This window comes from Bombina bombina, chromosome 1, assembly GCF_027579735.1.
Source record: "Bombina bombina isolate aBomBom1 chromosome 1, aBomBom1.pri, whole genome shotgun sequence".
In the NCBI taxonomy this organism is placed as follows: domain Eukaryota; kingdom Metazoa; phylum Chordata; class Amphibia; order Anura; family Bombinatoridae; genus Bombina; species Bombina bombina.
The window spans coordinates 1,178,686,551-1,178,705,559 of NC_069499.1; the positions used below are offsets into that span (position 1 = coordinate 1,178,686,551).

At 37.9% G+C, this 19,009-nt stretch overlaps 1 protein-coding gene across 1 annotated transcript in view; it reads left to right on the top strand.

Moving 5' to 3' along the window:
* Positions 1-19,009, top strand: part of LOC128663866 (C-type mannose receptor 2) — a 347,089-nt gene that overhangs the window by 264,660 nt on the left and 63,420 nt on the right. Inside the window, exons 13-20 of the mRNA XM_053718428.1 lie at positions 3,758-3,860; positions 4,038-4,176; positions 4,966-4,998; positions 5,694-5,854; positions 6,021-6,088; positions 17,968-18,068; positions 18,173-18,318; positions 18,915-19,009. The exon at positions 18,915-19,009 is cut by the window's right edge and continues 20 nt beyond it. Coding sequence (XP_053574403.1) covers positions 3,758-3,860; positions 4,038-4,176; positions 4,966-4,998; positions 5,694-5,854; positions 6,021-6,088; positions 17,968-18,068; positions 18,173-18,318; positions 18,915-19,009 — 846 coding nt within the window. The remainder of the gene's footprint in view (positions 1-3,757; positions 3,861-4,037; positions 4,177-4,965; positions 4,999-5,693; positions 5,855-6,020; positions 6,089-17,967; positions 18,069-18,172; positions 18,319-18,914) is intronic.

A 19,009-nucleotide genomic window follows, 5' to 3' on the forward strand; every position in this document is an offset into this window, starting at 1 on the left:
TTTTTCAGAGTGCTTAAAACCATGATATTTCTTTGCAGCCATTTGTTTGAAGATTGTTAATTTCAACTGGCTTCACATGAGACATTTTTTTCTTATCTTAAGATGATACTTACGTGAGAAAGAGTTTATAGTGACCAAGCGCTCAGGCGTGAATCCCTAGCTGTGCACAAAAGGCCTCCTAACTAGCCAAAGGAAAGTGAAAATGAAATTGGAGTATGTACAGCACCTATGGCCGAGGATATAGAATGTCAGAAGGAATATGGTGACTGACAGGTGATGTCAGAGATATTTAATAAGTTAAAATAGCCGCAATGGAACTATTACACATAAAACAATATTGCACATTGATGGTAACAATGAGTGCTATTCATGGATCCATGATGTTGGTTAAAAATGCTTAATTATAAAAACAATGGAGTTTGAAGCGTTCACAATAAAATAGTTGCACTGTTACATGCACAGGACCTTAATCACAAGAGCCCTTGGATGAATCTGAGATTATCATATATGTGATAATAACAACAATAAGAGTAACAACAATGAAAAGGTCAAGTCAATGTGCATGAGTAGAAGTGGAGAGTGTGACTGAGTGAATTGTACGGTCAGCGTTCAGTGAAATAATGACATGTATGAATACAATATCAAACGTGGTGCACAAATAAAAATGGTGCACAAGCAAAAAGTGGAAACTTGTGAAAAATTGTGGATGTAAAATGGTGTATAATAAGTGAAACAAATGTTCATAAAAATGAAGTACAATAAGTGAAACAAATGTTCATAAAAATGAAGTACAATAAGTGAAACAAATGTTCATAAAAATGAAGTACAATAAGTGAAACAAATGTTCATAAAAATTAGAAACAGCAAAAATAGTCCGGTGCACATAAAAAATAAAAAAATAAAAATATATAATCCAATAAAAGTGAAAAATTCAAAATGTGTAACCTGTGTACTTGATAGAAATAATCCTCAGAGGATCTTGGGGGTCTTTAGAACTTCATTGTCCAATTGCTTGTCCTTAGAAATTGTCCCTGTAAAGGATAATATAATAGTGTAGTTTGTCCAAAAATAAAAATAAAAAAGGAGTGGTGCTTACCAGTAGGTCAACACGTTTTGGCCCTTCACTCAGGCCTTTATAAAGCAGTCTTGATAATGGCCTGAGTGAAGGGCCGAAACGCGTTGACCTACTGGTAAGCACCACTCCTTTTTTTATTTTTGGACAAACTACACTATTATATTATCCTTTACAGGGACAATTTCTAAGGACAAGCAATTGGACAATGAAGTTCTAAAGACCCCCAGGATCCTCTGAGGATTATTTATATCAAGTACACAGGTTACACATTTTGAATTATTCACTTTTATTGGATTATATATTTTATTTTTTATGTGCACCGGACTATTTTTGCTGTTTCTAATTTTTATGAACATTTGTTTCACTTATTGTACACCATTTTACATCCACAATTTTTCGCAAGTTTCCACTTTTTGCTTGTGCACCATTTTTATTTGTGCACCACGTTTGATATTGTATTCATACATGTCATTATTTCACTGAACGCTGACCGTACAATTCACTCAGTCACACTCTCCACTTCTACTCATACACATTGACTTGACCTTTTCATTGTTGTTACTCTTATTGTTGTTATTATCACATATATGATAATCTCAGATTAATCCAAGGGCACTTGTGATTTAAGGTCCTGTGCATGTAACTGCAACTATTTTATGGTGAACGCTTCAAACCCCATTGTTTTTATAATTAAGCATTTTTAACCAACATCATGGATCCATGAATAGCACTCATTGTTACCATCAATGTACAATATTGTTTTATGTGTAATAGTTCCATAGTGGCTATTTTAACTTAATAAATACCTCTGACATCACCTGTCAGTCACCATATTCCTTCTGACATTCTATATCCTCGGCCATAGGCGCTGTACACACTCCAATTTCATTAAGATGATACTTACCCAAAGATTTTGCTCCATAATATTATTCTATCCCACCATAAATTATGTATCAATTAATACTTGGTAAAAATAGATATTTTTTATATTTCACTAGCAATTAGTTAATTATTTTCACTGTTCTGATTTTAACATGTACAGGGAGTGCAGAATTATTAGGCAAGTTGTATTTTTGAGGATTAATTTTATTATTGAACAACAACCATGTTCTCAATGAACCCAAAAAACTCATTAATATCAAAGCTGAATAGTTTTGGAAGTAGTTTTTAGTTTGTTTTTAGTTATAGCTATTTTAGGGGGATATCTGTGTGTGCAGGTGACTATTACTGTGCATAATTATTAGGCAACTTAACAAAAAACAAATATATACCCATTTCAATTATTTATTTTTACCAGTGAAACCAAAATAACATCTCAACATTCACAAATATACATTTCTGACATTCAAAAACAAAACAAAAACAAATCAGTGACCAATATAGCCACCTTTCTTTGCAAGGACACTCAAAAGCCTGCCATCCATGGATTCTGTCAGTGTTTTGATCTGTTCACCATCAACATTGCGTGCAGCAGCAACCACAGCCTCCCAGACACTGTTCAGAGAGGTGTACTGTTTTCCCTCCTTGTAAATCTCACATTTGATGATGGACCACAGGTTCTCAATGGGGTTCAGATCAGGGGAACAAGGAGGCCATGTCATTAGATTTTCTTCTTTTAAACCCTTTCTTGCCAGCCACGCTGTGGAGTACTTGGACGCGTGTGATGAAGCATTGTCCTGCATGAAAATCATGTTTTTCTTGAAGGATGCAGACTTCTTCCTGTACCACTGCTTGAAGAAGGTGTCTTCCAGAAACTGGCAGTAGGACTGGGAGTTGAGCTTGACTCCATCTTCAACCTGAAAAGGCCCACAAGCTCATCTTTGATGATACCAGCCCAAACCAGTATTCCACCTCCACCTTGCTGGCATCTGAGTCGGACTGGAGCTCTCTGCCCTTTACCAATCCAGCCACGGGCCCATCTATCTGGCCCATCAAGACTCACTCTCATTTCATCAGTCCATAAAACCTTAGAAAAATCAGTCTTGAGATATTTCTTGGCCCAGTCTTGACGTTTCAGCTTGTGTGTCTTGTTCAGTGGTGGTCGTCTTTCAGCCTTTCTTACCTTGGCCATGTCTCTGAGTATTGCACACCTTGTGCTTTTGGGCACTCCAGTGATGTTGCAGCTCTGAAATATGGCCAAACTGGTGGCAAGTGGCATCTTGGCAGCTGCACACTTGACTTTTCTCAGTTCATGGGCAGTTATTTTGCGCCTTGGTTTTTCCACACGCTTCTTGCGACCCTGTTGACAATTTTGAATGAAACGCTTGATTGTTCGATGATCACGCTTCAGAAGCTTTGCAATTTTAAGAGTGCTGCATCCCTCTGCAAGATATCTCACTATTTTTGACTTTTCTGAGCATGTCAAGTCCTTCTTTTGACCCATTTTGCCAAAGGAAAGGAAGTTGCCTAATAATTATGCACACCTGATATAGGGTGTTGATGTCATTAGACCACACCCCTTCTCATTACAGAGATGCACATCACCTAATATGCTTAATTGGTAGTAGGCTTTCGAGCCTATACAGCTTGGAGTAAGACAACATGCAGAGGATGATGTGGTCAAAATACTCATTTGCCTAATAATTCTGCACTCCCTGTATGTACGCTTCTGTGTTAAAAAGCTTGTGTCTGTATGTCTAAGTAGAAGCCATGTCTAGTTGACACAATCTGTATGTCTTTCAGAGAATCGGACCCTGAAATACACGAACAACATTGGTTCTGGATTGGTCTGAACAGACGGGATCCCAGTGGTGACAATAACTGGGTTTGGAGTGATGGACTGGGTGTGAGTCATGTGTTAGCATCCTAAAGAAAGTAATTACAGTGGGGTAGGGGGTAAAATGAGTGCAAAGCTAAATAATCATCCATACAGATTTTATTTATCTGTTTTGTAATCACCCAAGATATTGCAAGGGAGCAAATTTTTCATCACATTTTTCTAACTGTGTTTTTTTCTATCTAGTATTCCTACCACAACTTTGATCGCAGCAATCATGATGATGATGACATTCGAAGGTGTGTAGTACTGGACCTTTCATCCTTACAGTGGTTGGCTCTGGAGTGTGAATCTTCGATGGACTGGATCTGCAAGCTACCCAAAGGTAGAAAAACTCACAAAAGCCAATTATTTGTCAATTTCCCTACTACTTAACCTACTTACCCTCAACTACTTATCAGACACACCTCACTTTCAAGATACTTACCTATTCCACCTATAATTGACCTACCTGCAATTCTAAGATAAATCTGGCCTGTTCCAGCAAAATCTTACCCCCTGCAACACTTAGATTAGACTGGTCTGTAACTCTCCTATTACATCCATCCGTCTTTCACAGACCATGTCCATCAAAATAAGTTGGATCCAGCTGTTCCCAGGCCTGATCCATCTGTTGCCTAAATCAGACCTTCCCATTCTAGGTCAACCAGCCTATGATCATAAATAAGCCCAATTATGCTTCAGCACATGCTTACCTGTTCCCACAAATCTAAACCCACCTAAACTGCCATTCAAATTCGCTTGTCTCATAATTAATTAGGTCTGTTTGTGCCCCAAAGATAAAACTTCCATCCTATCCTAGATCAGATTCCTTTAGTCCTACAACCTCAGCCCTGAAATTATTTCAAATATCCCTTTCTGTATAATTTTTAATAACCTGACACTTTCCTTCTTTATGGCAAGTCCTCTTATTCTGGAACTGGTCTGTGAATTCTCCAAATGTACAAAAGTGTTTTATAGTATACCTTTCCCTTCCCATCTTGAGCTGACCATTCAATAAGATATTTATGAGCAACATCATGGTCCTTTTGCAGCTTTAATAGATTTATGATGCTGTTGGTAATTGATTGATAATTTCTAATGCTGTATCTGCTCATTTCTTCTTGTTTTTCAGGAACAGAGATAAAACAACCAGAAGTAACTGAAGGTGAGGTTGATTCCACTGTGGGTTTTCTGGGTTGAAACTGGGTAAAAGTGTGGTTATAGTGTACTACCATACCCTTAGTAAAGAGTTAATTAACCTTGATGGAGGCGCTATTCTTGCACACCTGTGTGCTAAAGCCTCTGCTGAATAGAAACTATGTCCAGGTATATGTTTCTTTGTCTTTTTCAAGGCTCCACATTTTTAGAACGTGGCTCCCATGAATTGTTAGCTCAAATTGGTATTACTAGCAAAATACCCATCTATATATAGTTAATAATATACCACTTGCTTAGACATAGTGCCTTCTATGTTTGCAGAGTTCTTCTTTGAAATAATTTATGACCTCAACTCAAATACTAGCATTAACTTAAATGTAGTGCTTAGCAGTGTACACAAAACATTACAGCGCTCTGAAGGTTAGCAATATCCAAAATGTAGAGTCTGGTTGTGTTTTAGTTTCTCTGGGCTAGTAGCAGCCCACCTAAGGAATCACTGAATTCTGAAGTACCCAAAATTGTATAAGATTAGCAGCAACTGTAATTCTCAGAAGCCAAAAGGTCAGCCACATCTCTCCCAAACTCTTTCTTATGCACTCTAATGTTGTGTACACCAACACATTTTTACACCTGTCCGTTCCCCCCTATTATAATGCTGTGCTTCACTGCCCATTACATATCCTTGCTACACTTCTTTCTTAGGAAGCAGAGAATGGGTGCAATATGAGGGTGCTGAGTACAAGTTCTTTGAGCATCATTCAACTTGGGTGCAAGCTCAACGGATCTGCACATGGTTCCAAGCTGAGTTGGTATCCATCCACAACCAGAATGAACTGGACTTCCTTGGTCAAAATCTGCAGAAGGTTAGTGAAACAGTATAACCACACAACTCAGAGTATACCACCTAATTTTCCATCTGACTTGCCTTTATCTATTTTTCTGTACTATGATGATATTTCTGAGTCTGAACACACTTCATAGTCACTCTCTGTGCATCAAATAATAGTCTTTATATTTTGTGATCTACAGTTCTCACGAGGTCAGGAACAACACTGGTGGATTGGCTTGCACACATATGAGAATGATGGCCGGTTTAGGTAAATGTCCAGTAATATGATATGTCTAAGTGTTATATTTGTAAAGATCAGTTATTGTATTTATTAAATATTGTCCAATATTCCAATCCATCAAAATTTCACGGTGTATGCAATCTTTAGTGATAATTCTGTTTTTTATAGCATTGTAGTCTATTCGAAGAGCTAATATTTGAATTATTTAAACCACTCAAATTAGATATAAGATATATAAAACATCTAATTATAATTAAACACATCAAAACTATAACAAACAACCATTCCACAAAAATTTCAAGGATGTTCTCAGAGACTTCCACTGAAGAAAAAGATATGTGCCCAACGAAAAAATAATACATGGCTGCAACTTGAGTTTTTATGATGACAATCTATTGTGCCTGTTTCCTGAATAAAGAATTTTTTTACCCCCAAACTAATAATATCAACTCATGACGGGCATTTGACATTTATAAAATATATATATACTGTATATATATATATATATATATATATATATATATATATATATATATATATATGTATATTCCCTTTTTAAGTTGTGTGCAAGTTTCTTTCTTTAAAGTGTTAAGTGTGAGTTGAGCTTTTTTTTGTGTTAATTAACTAAGCATACAAAAACTATAACAATTAAAACATGTGAACAGACAAGGTATACTGTGAATAAGAGGCTAAGGCCTAGATTTGGAGTTTTGTCGGTAATGACCCCCGTAGCTAACGCTGGCTTTTTTCTGGCCGCACCATAAAAATAACTCTGGTATTGAGAGTCCACATAAAGGCTGCGTTAGGCTCCAAAAAAGGAGCGTAGAGCATATTTAACGCAGCTTCAACTCTCGATACCAGAGTTTCTTGCGCAAGCGGCCAGCCTCAAAAACGTACTCGTGCACGATTCCCCCATAGGAAACAATGGAGCTGTTTGAGCTGAAAAAAAACCTAACACCTGCAAAAAAGTCGCATTCAGCTCCTAACGCAGCCCCATTGTTTGCTATGCGGAAACACTTCCTACGTCTGCACCTAACACTCTAACATGTACCCCGAGTCTAAACACCCCTAACCTTACACTTATTAACCCCTATTCTGCCGCCCCCGCTATCGCTGACCCCTGCATATTATTATTAACCCCTAATCTGCCGCTCCGTAAACCGCCGCTACTTACATTATCCCTATGTACCCCTAATCTGCTGCCCTAACATCGCCGACCCTTATATTATATTTATTAACCCCTAATCTGCCCCCACAACGTCGCCTCCACATGCCTACACTTATTAACCCCTAATCTGCCGACCGCACCGCACCGCTATTATTATAAAGTTATTAACCCCTAATCCGCCTCACTAACCCTATAATAAATAGTATTAACCCCTAATCTGCCCTCCCTAACATCGCCGACACCTAACTTCAAACATTAACCCCTAATCTGCCGACTGGAGCTCACCGCTATTCTAATAAATGTATTAACCCCTAAAGCTAAGTCTAACCCTAACACTAACACCCCCCTAAGTTAAATATAATTTAAATCTAACGAAATTAATTAACTCTTATTAAATAAATTATTCCTATTTAAAGCTAAATACTTACCTGTAAAATAAATCCTAATATAGCTACAATATAAATTATAATTATATTATAGATATTTTAGGATTTATATTTATTTTACAGGTAACTTTGTATTTATTTTAACCAGGTACAATAGCTATTAAATAGTTAAGAACTATTTAATAGCTAAAATAGTTAAAATAATTACAAAATTACCTGTAAAATAAATCCTAACCTAAGTTACAATTAAACCTAACACTACACTATCAATAAATTAATTAAATAAACTACCTACAATTACCTACAATTAACCTAACACTACACTATCAATAAATTAATTAAATACAATTCCTACAAATAAATACAATTAAATAAACTTGCTAAAGTACAAAAAATAAAAAAGAACTAAGTTACAAAAAATAAAAAAATATTTACAAACATAAGAAAAATATTACAACAATTTTAAACTAATTACACCTACTCTAAGCCCCCTAATAAAATAACAAAGCCCCCCAAAATAAAAAAATGCCCTACCCTATTCTAAATTACTAAAGTTCAAAGCTCTTTTACCTTACCAGCCCTGAACAGGGCCCTTTGCGGGGCATGCCCCAAGAAGTTCAGCTCTTTTGCCTGTAAAAAAAAACATACAATACCCAAGCCCCCCAACATTACAACCCACCACCCACATACCCCTAATCTAACCCAAACCCCCCTTAAATAAACCTAACACTAAGCCCCTGAAGATCTTCCTACCTTGTCTTCACCTCACCGGGTTCACCGATCTGTCCAGAAGAGCTCCTCCGATGTCCTGATCCAAGCCCAAGCGGGGGGCTGAAGAGGTCCATGATCCGGCTGAAGTCTTCATCCAAGCGGGGCAGAAGAGGTCTTCCATCCGATTGAAGTCTTCATCCAAGCGGCATCCATCCGGAGCGGAGCGGCAGCATCCTGAAGACCTCCGACGCGGAACATCCATCCTGGCCGACGACTGAACGACGAATGACGGTTCCTTTAAATGACGTCATCCAAGATGGCGTCCCTCGAATTCCGATTGGCTGATAGGATTCTATCAGCCAATCGGAATTAAGGTAGGAATATTCTGATTGGCTGATGGAATCAGCCAATCAGAATCAAGTTCAATCCGATTGGCTGATCCAATCAGCCAATCAGATTGAGCTCGCATTCTATTGGCTGTTCCGATCGGAATTCGAGGGACGCCATCTTGGATGACGTCATTTTAAAGGAACCGTCATTCGTCGTTCAGTCGTCGGCCAGGATGGATGTTCCGCGTCAGAGGTCTTCAAGATGCTGCCGCTCCCGCTCCAGATGGATGCCGCTTGGATGAAGACTTCAATCGGATGGAAGATCTCTTCTGCCCCGCTTGGATGAAGACTTCAGCCGGATCATGGACCTCTTCAGCCCCCCGCTTGGGCTTGGATCAGGACATCGGAGGAGCTCTTCTGGACAGATCGGTGAACCAGGTGAGGTGAAGACAAGGTAGGAAGATCTTCAGGGGCTTAGTGTTAGGTTTATTTAAGGGGGGTTTGGGTTAGATTAGGGGTATGTGGGTGGTGGGTTGTAATGTTGGGGGGCTTGGGTATTGTATGTTTTTTTTTACAGGCAAAAGAGCTGAACTTCTTGAGGCATGCCCCGCAAAGGGTCCTGTTCAGGGCTGGTAAGGTAAAAGAGCTTTGAACTTTAGTAATTTAGAATAGGGTAGGGCATTTTTTTATTTTGGGGGGCTTTGTTATTTTATTAGAGGGCTTAGAGTAGGTGTAATTAGTTTAAAATTGTTGTAATATTTTTCTTATGCTTGTAAATATTTTTTTATTTTTTGTAACTTAGTTCTTTTTTATTTTTTGTACTTTAGCTAGTTTATTTAATTGTATTTATTTGTAGGAATTGTATTTAATTAATTTATTGATAGTGTAGTGTTAGGTTTAATTGTAACTTAGGTTAGGATTTATTTTACAGGTAATTTTGTAATTATTTTAACTATTTTAGCTATTAAATAGTTCTTAACTATTTAATAGCTATTGTACCTGGTTAAAATAAATACAAAGTTACCTGTAAAATAAATATAAATCCTAAAATAGCTATAATATAATTATAATTTATATTGTAGCTATATTAGGGTTTATTTTACAGGTAAGTATTTAGCTTTAAATAAGAATAATTTATTTAATAAGAGTTAATTTATTTCGTTAGATTTAAATTATATTTAATTTAGGGGGGTGTTAGTGTTAGGGTTAGACTTAGCTTTAGGGGTTAATACATTTATTAGAATAGCGGTGAGCTCCAGTTGGCAAATTAGGGGTTAATGTTTGAAGTAAGGTGTCGGCGATGTTAGGGAGGGCAGATTAGGGGTTAATACTATTTATTATAGGGTTAGTGAGGCGGATTAGGGGTTAATAACTTTATAATAATAGCGGTGCGGTCCGGTCGGCAGATTAGGGGTTAATAGGTGTAGGTAGCTGGCGGCGACGTTGTGGGGGGCAGGTTAGGGGTTAATAAATATAATACAGGGGTCGGCGGTGTTAGGGGCAGCAGATTAGGGGTACATAAGTATAACGTAGGTGGCGGCGCTTTGCGGTCAGCAGATTAGGGGTTAATAGGTGTAGGTAGCTGGCGGCGACATTGTGGGGGGCAGGTTAGGGGTTAATAAATATAATACAGGGGTCGGCGGTGTTAGGGGCAGCAGATTAGGGGTACATAAGGATAACGTAGGTGGCGGCGCTTTGCGGTCGGCAGATTAGGGGTTAATAGGTGTAGGTAGCTGGCGGCGACGTTGTGGGGGGGCAGGTTAGGGGTTAATAAATATAATACAGGGGTCGGCGGTGTTAGGGCCAGCAGATTAGGGGTACATAAGGATAACGTAGGTGGCGGTCGGCAGATTAGGGGTTAAAAAAATTTAATCGAGTGGCGACGATGTGGGGGGACCTCGGTTTAGGGGTACATAGGTAGTTTATGGGTGTTAGTGTACTTTAGAGCACAGTAGTTAAGAGCTTTATAAACCGGCGTTAGCCCAGAAAGCTCTTAACTACTGACTTTTTTCCTGCGGCTGGAGTTTTGTCGTTAGATGTCTAACGCTCACTTCAGACACGACTCTAAATACCGGAGTTAGAAAAATCCCATTGAAAAGATAGGATACGCAATTTACGTAAGGGGATCTGCGGTATGGAAAAGTCGCGGCAGAAAAGTGAGCGTTAGACCCTTTTTTGAGTGACTCCAAATACCGGAGGTAGCCTAAAACCAGCGTTAGGAGCCTCTAACGCTGGTTTTCACGGCTAACGCCAAACTCCAAATCTAGGCCTAAGAGTTTTTCAAGGCTATTGAATTACAAGTGTCTAAAAATCCTGAAAAAAAAGTTGTTCATGAGGTGTTTTCTAATGGATTGGATTATCATTATCAAATTGTCAACGTGCAAAATATAAGTGGCTAACATACCAGAAATGCCATTAAAAACCTAGTGATGGGGGCGAAGCCAGACGCGGTTACAATGGCCGCATAAATCTAGAGCTCCGTAACACCAGCTCCATGAATCTACTGATTTCAACAGCGTAACTCAAAAGCTACAGGTCAAATTAGATCTCTAAAGAACTGCAGAAGCAGCAGAACCATAAATATATTACTTGCATGGTGATCCAAATCCACGCAACAGAGGAAGTGCATCTTGCTTACAAGAGGTGCAGAGCTAACAAGACGCCATTTTAACAAGCCTCATAAAAGAAAGCCTGACACACCGGAAGGTTCACCCGGTCCGGATCGCTGTCAGTTTGTGAATCAGCGGATTGCGGTTTGCAGACCCGAAATACACGGCATCAATAACCTCTCGACATAGATTCCTACACCATAATGGGGAGGAGAGCGCTAAGGCCTCAGACACGAAGTCAAGCTGACCCTGTTTGCACCTGGCCCATGCTGGATACACGGACTTTGCTATAAGCACTTGGAGAGTTAAAAGTAAAAGCCACCTATATCACAGACATATCAAAGATACATAGCAAAGACAGCTAAAAAAGAGCGAAATCCCACAAGAACCCTATTAATTCTTCTCTTGGACTCAGACACAGAACTTTCATATGTAGCTACCACAGTAGGGAGTAAAATAAAGCTCCAAAAAGCTCAGCACATAATATCATATCGAGAGTGATACCAGGCAAAACCTTTGCGGCGCTACTTTACAACACACAAGCCTGCGGATTATACCTATTCATACTATCTTAACTCACAAAGATACAAGGGCTGTTTCTAAAATTGCAATGGCCACTAAAAAATTAATAAAACCGGCAAAATTCGCTAAGGCTGTAACTGTAAAAGAATCTTCAGTTAACACTTTTTCACAGCTAATATGAGAGCTTCTACAGCATCTGATTTATAACTACCCATATCCCCTGAAAGAGAACTCCGCTCCTCAAGTTCTATATCACCTCCCCACGACTCAACCACACAGGTCCCTATATCGTTATTATCCTCACTTGCATCAAAGCAAGATATAGCTGAAATCATCAGATCTTGCATGAAAGAGGAAATGGCAGAACTCAAACAGCATATGCACTTGTTGGGATTTCGTGTTGAGGCACTTGAAGACAACACAGATCTAATCAAAGAAAATGTCACCTTACTACAAGATCAAACTACGGAACAATTTACCCTTATAGATATGCTGCATGATAAGATTGAAGACTTAGAGAACCGCAGTCAGAGGAAAAATTTAAGGATCAGTGGAGTCCCTGAATCAGTTCTTCCAAAGGACTTACCAACATATCTACCGGCCCTCTTCCAACACTTAACAGGGTCCTCCTCAGCAGAAAGCATACAATGGGACAGAGCGCTGAGGCCTAGGCCACCTGAATCAGCTCCTGCAAGAGTCATCATCATTAAATTCAGGCAATTTAGGGAGAAAGAGGAATTATTGAACCTCTCTAGTAAGAACCAACCTGTACGTTTTAGAGGGATGGTTCTTCAGTTTTATGCCGACCTTTCTCCGCGTATACTTTAAAGACGCCGTGAATTGGGCCCTCTCACGACTCTACTCAGGCAGAAAATAATTTTATACAGATGGGGATTCCCATTTCAATTATATGTCTTTCATGAAAACCAGAAGCTGACATGCAGATCTATAGCTGATGTTCCAAACTTTTGTAAACCATTGGAATTAGACCCACCAAACTGCAACACACCAGAAGTTACACAGGGCCGAATGGACCGTAAGATATCCCAACAACCACAGGATAAGTGGCAACAAGTCCATCCTCCCACAAGAGACAAGACTCAAGCCCAACATGCATCTTCTCCAAAATGAAATAACCTTATATCTTCATTAGAGACCCATATGAGACAACAGGAAAAGGAGACCTGAATACCTCCCTCTTTCTTGCAGCCCTAAACTAAAAGCGAGAATTGGTACCACAGACTCTTGGTCGGGACAATTGACTGTCTCTTCTGATGTTACTCAGAAGGTGGTGAGATTACAACTATGTATATATACTAATCTTCTCCATTGTGCTCCTTCCCTTTGCCTTCCCCCCCTTCCTTCCTTTCCCACCTTACCCCGTATTCACAGTTTGCTTTTGAATATTTCAACCTGAGCTATGAGTTTAACAAGATAAGATTTATAGATATTATAAGTAGATAAGTTTATATTGTATACCTAGATTACCTTAGGAGCTGGTTACCATCTCCAATTGTTTGACTAACCATGTTTGGAGTGACTCCTACTTTTCTCATGGTGATAATGTTGTTATATAATACCCCTAGGTGTTTCCTAGGAGCAATGATCAGTTTAATAATATGTTTTTTTATTGTTATTGATGTTTGTTTTGTTCATTTTCATTTTCGTTAGAGGTACACTTTATACAAATCACTTACATTCTAGAGAGGGACTATTTCCTCCTAAATTCAATCCAAATCATATGGCGCCACATAATAAACAAATTTTCTTAATCACCCAAAATGTTAATGGCTTTAATTCACCACAGAAGAGGTTTATGGCACTTACAGATCTCCACAGAAAGAAAGGAGACATCCTTTTCCTTCAATAGACTCATTTCAAAAAATCTAAGGAACCCAAATATTTGGGCTCAATTTACACACAGCACTACCACAGCTACTCTGGCCAAAAGAAAAACGGTGTGAGCATTTTGATAAATAAACATATTCCCTTTACACACATACAGACAAATACATATATGGTGGGTAGATTTTTATGCATAATTGGCTTACTTTACGGGACCCCAGTTACACTTATAAATATATATGCCCCAATATAAAACAAATTCCGTTCTTTAACAAAATATTTCAAAATATTTCAAAATATTTCAACCAAATCATTGACCTCTCTAAAGGAGCAATATTCATTGGTGGAGACTTTAATACTCCTCTCCAACCTCTTATAGGTTGGAGAGGACAACCAAAAGTAAGTTAAAGGAGATGCAAGATAACAAGACAATGCAATAGCACTTAGTCTGAACTTCAAATGAGTAGTAGATTTTTTTTTCTGACAATTTTAAAAGTTATGTCTTTTTCCACTCCACCTCTACCATGTGACAGCCATCAGCCAATCATAAATGCATACATGTACCATGTGACAGCAATCAGCCATTCACAAATGCATACACACTTATTCTTGCACATGCTCAGTAGGAGATGGTGACTCAAAAAGTTGAAATATAAAAAGACTTGACACATTTTGTTAATGGAATTAAATTGGAAAGTTGTTTAAAATTGCAGTCTCTATCTGAATAATGAAAGTTTAATTTAGATTGAGTGTCCCTTTAACCAACTGTGGAAAATCATGAAAGATCAAAACCTGTACGACATATGGAGACTAAGAAATCCCACCACTAGGGATTATACATTCTTTTCATCCCCACATCGCTCATATAGCAGAATTAATTACCTAATGACCAACCAAAGAGGTCTAGCTAATACTTTATCCTCCAGAATCACACACACGGTATGGTCAAATCACTCCGCAGTGATAACAAAATTACAATGGCCAACTGCACCTAGTGATACTTTTCTTTGGAAACTAGACAACACCTTACTAACAGCTCCATAATTTATCACTAAGCTAGAAAACATAATACCAGAATACTTCGATTTTAATTCACTCCCAGATACCGATCCCTTCGTAGTGTGGGAGGCCCACAAGTGTTATATTAGAGGTAAATTTATCAAAAGGAAATCATACATTAAAAAAATAGCAAAACAACAATATTTAAAATTAACAGAAGCCTTGTCTAAGATAGAATTTGAACATAAAAATAATCCTTCAGATCAACAAATCTATTCTAACCTAGAAAACACGAGGAAAGCAGTTCATGACTCTTACTGCTTCAAGAGGCTAATCATTTGGCATTAAGAAATAAACTGGGAAACTTTTAGCCAGAGCCCTTAAACTTAAAAAACTTAAAAACTTTGTCCATGAATTAAAAAACCCCGCTAGTAAAACTGTACACTCTATACCAGAAATCCTTTTACAATTTCATACATATTACTCTAAGCTATACAATTTAAAAAATAATCATCCTCCTAAAGAAACGGACACAGACACTAAAAGTTACATACAAGATACTCCCTTATCACATTTATCCGAATCATTACTGTTATAGAAGTAACATCAGCCCTTAAACAAATACCAATTGGGAAAAGCCCAGGCCCAGATGGCTTTATGGTCCAATATTACAAAAAAACTTGCTCCAATTTTAAAGCCTCAATTATGTTTGATATTTAACCGGACAAACAAGCAAAACCCGTTCCCACCCTTCATGTTGGAAGCTCACGATGTTACCAAAACCTGGTAAATCTGCTGATACCCGCCGCTAACTTCCTCCCTATCTCACTACTGAATGTAGATATCAAAATTTACGCCAAAATAATTGCAACCAGAATTAATAAAATTCTTTCCCAGCTAATTCATCCCAACCAGGTCGGCTTTATTCCCCTCAGAGAAGCACGCAACAACATAATTAAGATTCAAAATTTATTAGAATATTCTCAAACTCATAAAATACCCTCAATATTTTTAGCCGTTGATGCTGAAAAAGCCTTTGATAGGCTGGATTGGCAGTTCCTTAAAGATACCTTATTTCAATTTGGCTTTAGCAACGTATTTATAGATACAATATTTGCATTATATAACGCACCCAGAGCCCGTATCAGACTAAATGACTCACTATCAGATCCCTTCTCTATCTCTAATGGCATAAGACAGGGGTGTCCCCTCTCACCTCTGCTGTTCATTATGGCCATGGAAGTACTAGCAGCAAACATTAGGACGAACAAAGAAATTCAAGGGGTAACTGTGGGACATACTCAGTATAAAATAACCCTCTACGCTGATGATGTCCTTTTAACTCTAACTAACTTACAATTATCCTTACCAGCCCTCGTAAGGGAAATGGTAAAATACAGTCCATTATTGAATTTTAAGGTTAATACAGCTAAATTTAGATTCCTTTAGAGTTGAATTATCAGAGCAAGTGATTCACTAGATAAAAACATCATATCAGTTTATTCACCAGCACTCCTCTTTAAAATACCAAGGGATACAAATTGCTGAAACATCAGGTGCCCTTTTCACACTTAACTACCAAAAGCTACTTAAATCCACTCTAGTAGATTTAAACAATTGGCAACATAACACCTCTCCTGGGTCAGCAGAATCCACGCTTACAAAATGAGTATTCTCCCACGCTTTCTCTACCTGTTCCAGACACTACCTATCCATTTACCTCCCAACTATTTAAATACAATACAGAAAATACCCAACACATTCATATGGGCACATAAAATGCCCAGGATATCTAAACACACTCTGTATAGGAATCAGAATAATGGGGGCCTTGGAATTCCAAACCTCAGTTATTATAAACAATCCTCACAACTAACTAGAATTGTAGAGTAAAGAATGGGTGACAATGGAACATGATCTGGGGAATACAAAAAGCCTGGGACCGTACTAGACAATGGAAAATTGTTAACAAAATTAGCCTTAGCAGAAAAAAAACATTCCTTTCTTTAACAGATGGATTGAGTACTTCCAACTCTCCCACTTTATTTTGCAAAATAAAGATAACATTTTTTTTCTTAGGAATCTGACTCCCTTTGAATCCTTATGCTGGTCCCACATCCCCATGAAATGTAACCTGTCGGCAATATATAAAATGCTGATAGATATCCATTCTATAAAACTTACTGTATCGCCAAAAGAATGGAACGCAATATTTAACCAAATGGGTAAATCACCATCGTCCATGACTATAACAGAGACAAATATAAAAATCCTATGTCGTTGGTACCTAAATCAAAGTAGGCTTGCTAAAATATACCAACAGACAGATCCCTCCTGCTGGAGAGGATGCTACCAAATTGGAACCCTCACACATATATGGTGGGACTGCCCATTGGCAAGAGGTCCATAGCGAAATCAAAAAAATCCATATCGTACACGATCCCTTACAAACCCTTGACACTGTTAAATAAGCCACCCAAAATCAAATGTAAATACAAACTGATGTTACTATACATAATGATTAGTGGAGCTTAGCAGTTGATACCCAGACTCTGGAAAAAGAATCAGGTACCTACGATACAGAGCTGGAGACAAAATGTAACCTTGCTACTATCATTAGAGAAATATCATTACCAACAAACTAATAGATTAGATTTCTATTGTGCTATGGTCTTTTTTTGGGAAGAATAAATACATTCAATACAATCCCCTCCCTCACTTAATGGTTAATTAATAAAGATTGTACCTCACAATTTAATTTAATTTAACTCAATTGTATTTTATTTACATGTTAAAAATTTGTCAGATATATAGAACTGATAAAATACTGTTATGTACCTCTGTTCTTTTATATGTTTTTAAAATATTCTTAAAGAAAATCACAGGCTTTTTGAAAGACTATTTCATACAGATAGTGGGATCATTTTTCCCTCACTTTCACTAAGGAGAAATTGTAATGGCACAGAAGAGGATGTCTTATCTATCAACGAAAATTATTATTCTTGTACATTATCAAAAAATCCTATAGTTCCAAAACAATATGTATTGCCTTATATTACTTTCAATTAAGCTTGTTGGGAAAACAAAAAAAACAAACAAAAAAAAAAACTTAGTGATAAATTGGCTATTATTGAAGGTTTTTTTTTTTTGAGTTAATTGCATTGACTTCAAATTTAAAAACCCACTGAAAGCCATTCAATTCGGTTGTAAACAAATCCTGATAGACTGGAATGAGGGAATAATAACATTTTATGGCACAACAGACCATTATTATCACTTTATTTCACTGAATTTTACAATTTTAATAACCTTTGTATACTTTTCATTGTCTTTGTAGATGGTCAGACGGGTCTGTGTTAAGCTTTGTGTCCTGGGCAACAGGTCGACCACGTCCCTACACTAGGGAGAAAAAATGTGTGTACATGACAGCCAGCCGAGGTGATTTTCAGTTTGTTTTTTCAAGTGTGTAGGGTGGTATTGCAATATTCAGTAACTGCTCCATATCATAAGAAACATCCACAGCTTTACTATTTCTCCTGCAGAGGACTGGGGTGACCAGAAGTGTGTTACAGCTCTCCCCTATATCTGCAAAAGGAGCAATGACACAGTCCCGCAGCCTCCAGTTCCTTCAATATCACCTCCTACAGCAGGAGGGTGTCCCCGAAGCTGGTTGCCGTTTCTCAACAAGGTGAGCACTTTTGAGAGGCAGTTGGTAACAAAGGAAAGGGAAGATAATATACTCACATGGAGAGGGAAGGTCTGTATGATGACGTACAGTGATTGAGCAGACAATCCATATTAATATACAGAGATAGTAACAATTAATCACATTTTTCATGTAGCAAGGTACAAGGATAAATAACGCAAATGTAGAAAATTAGAAGAACAAGATGGAATCTAATTTTAAAGCATCTGGAGTATTGTTTCAAATGAAGCCGCTAGAATCCTCTACTGCCAGGTCAGGTTGTGAGCATCCGTTAGGGTATTATAAAGATGCAGGGTCAGCTCACTTTATTCGATATTTTGTGAGTCATATAGTTTCAGTGCCTTATGTTTTATTTGGTTACATAAACATTCTAGCTCTGTTGTTTTGTAGCTTAGTTTTCTATACCTGGCTTTTAGGTGTTTTTACATCATGATGATGAATCTTGTTCCTACCATGCCTTACAGTCTACCTGTCAGAATTAGCAGCCTTGGCATAATACTGATAGCTCCCTCTACTTGTAAAATGTACTCGACGAGTAAGGATAAAGTTACAATGATTTATGTGTTTTCTTTCTGCAGTGCTTTGGAGTGAGAGCAGATAGCAAAGCTGAACTGAAGACATGGCAGCAAGCAAGGGATTCATGCAAAGTCTTAGGAGGGGAGCTTGCCACAAT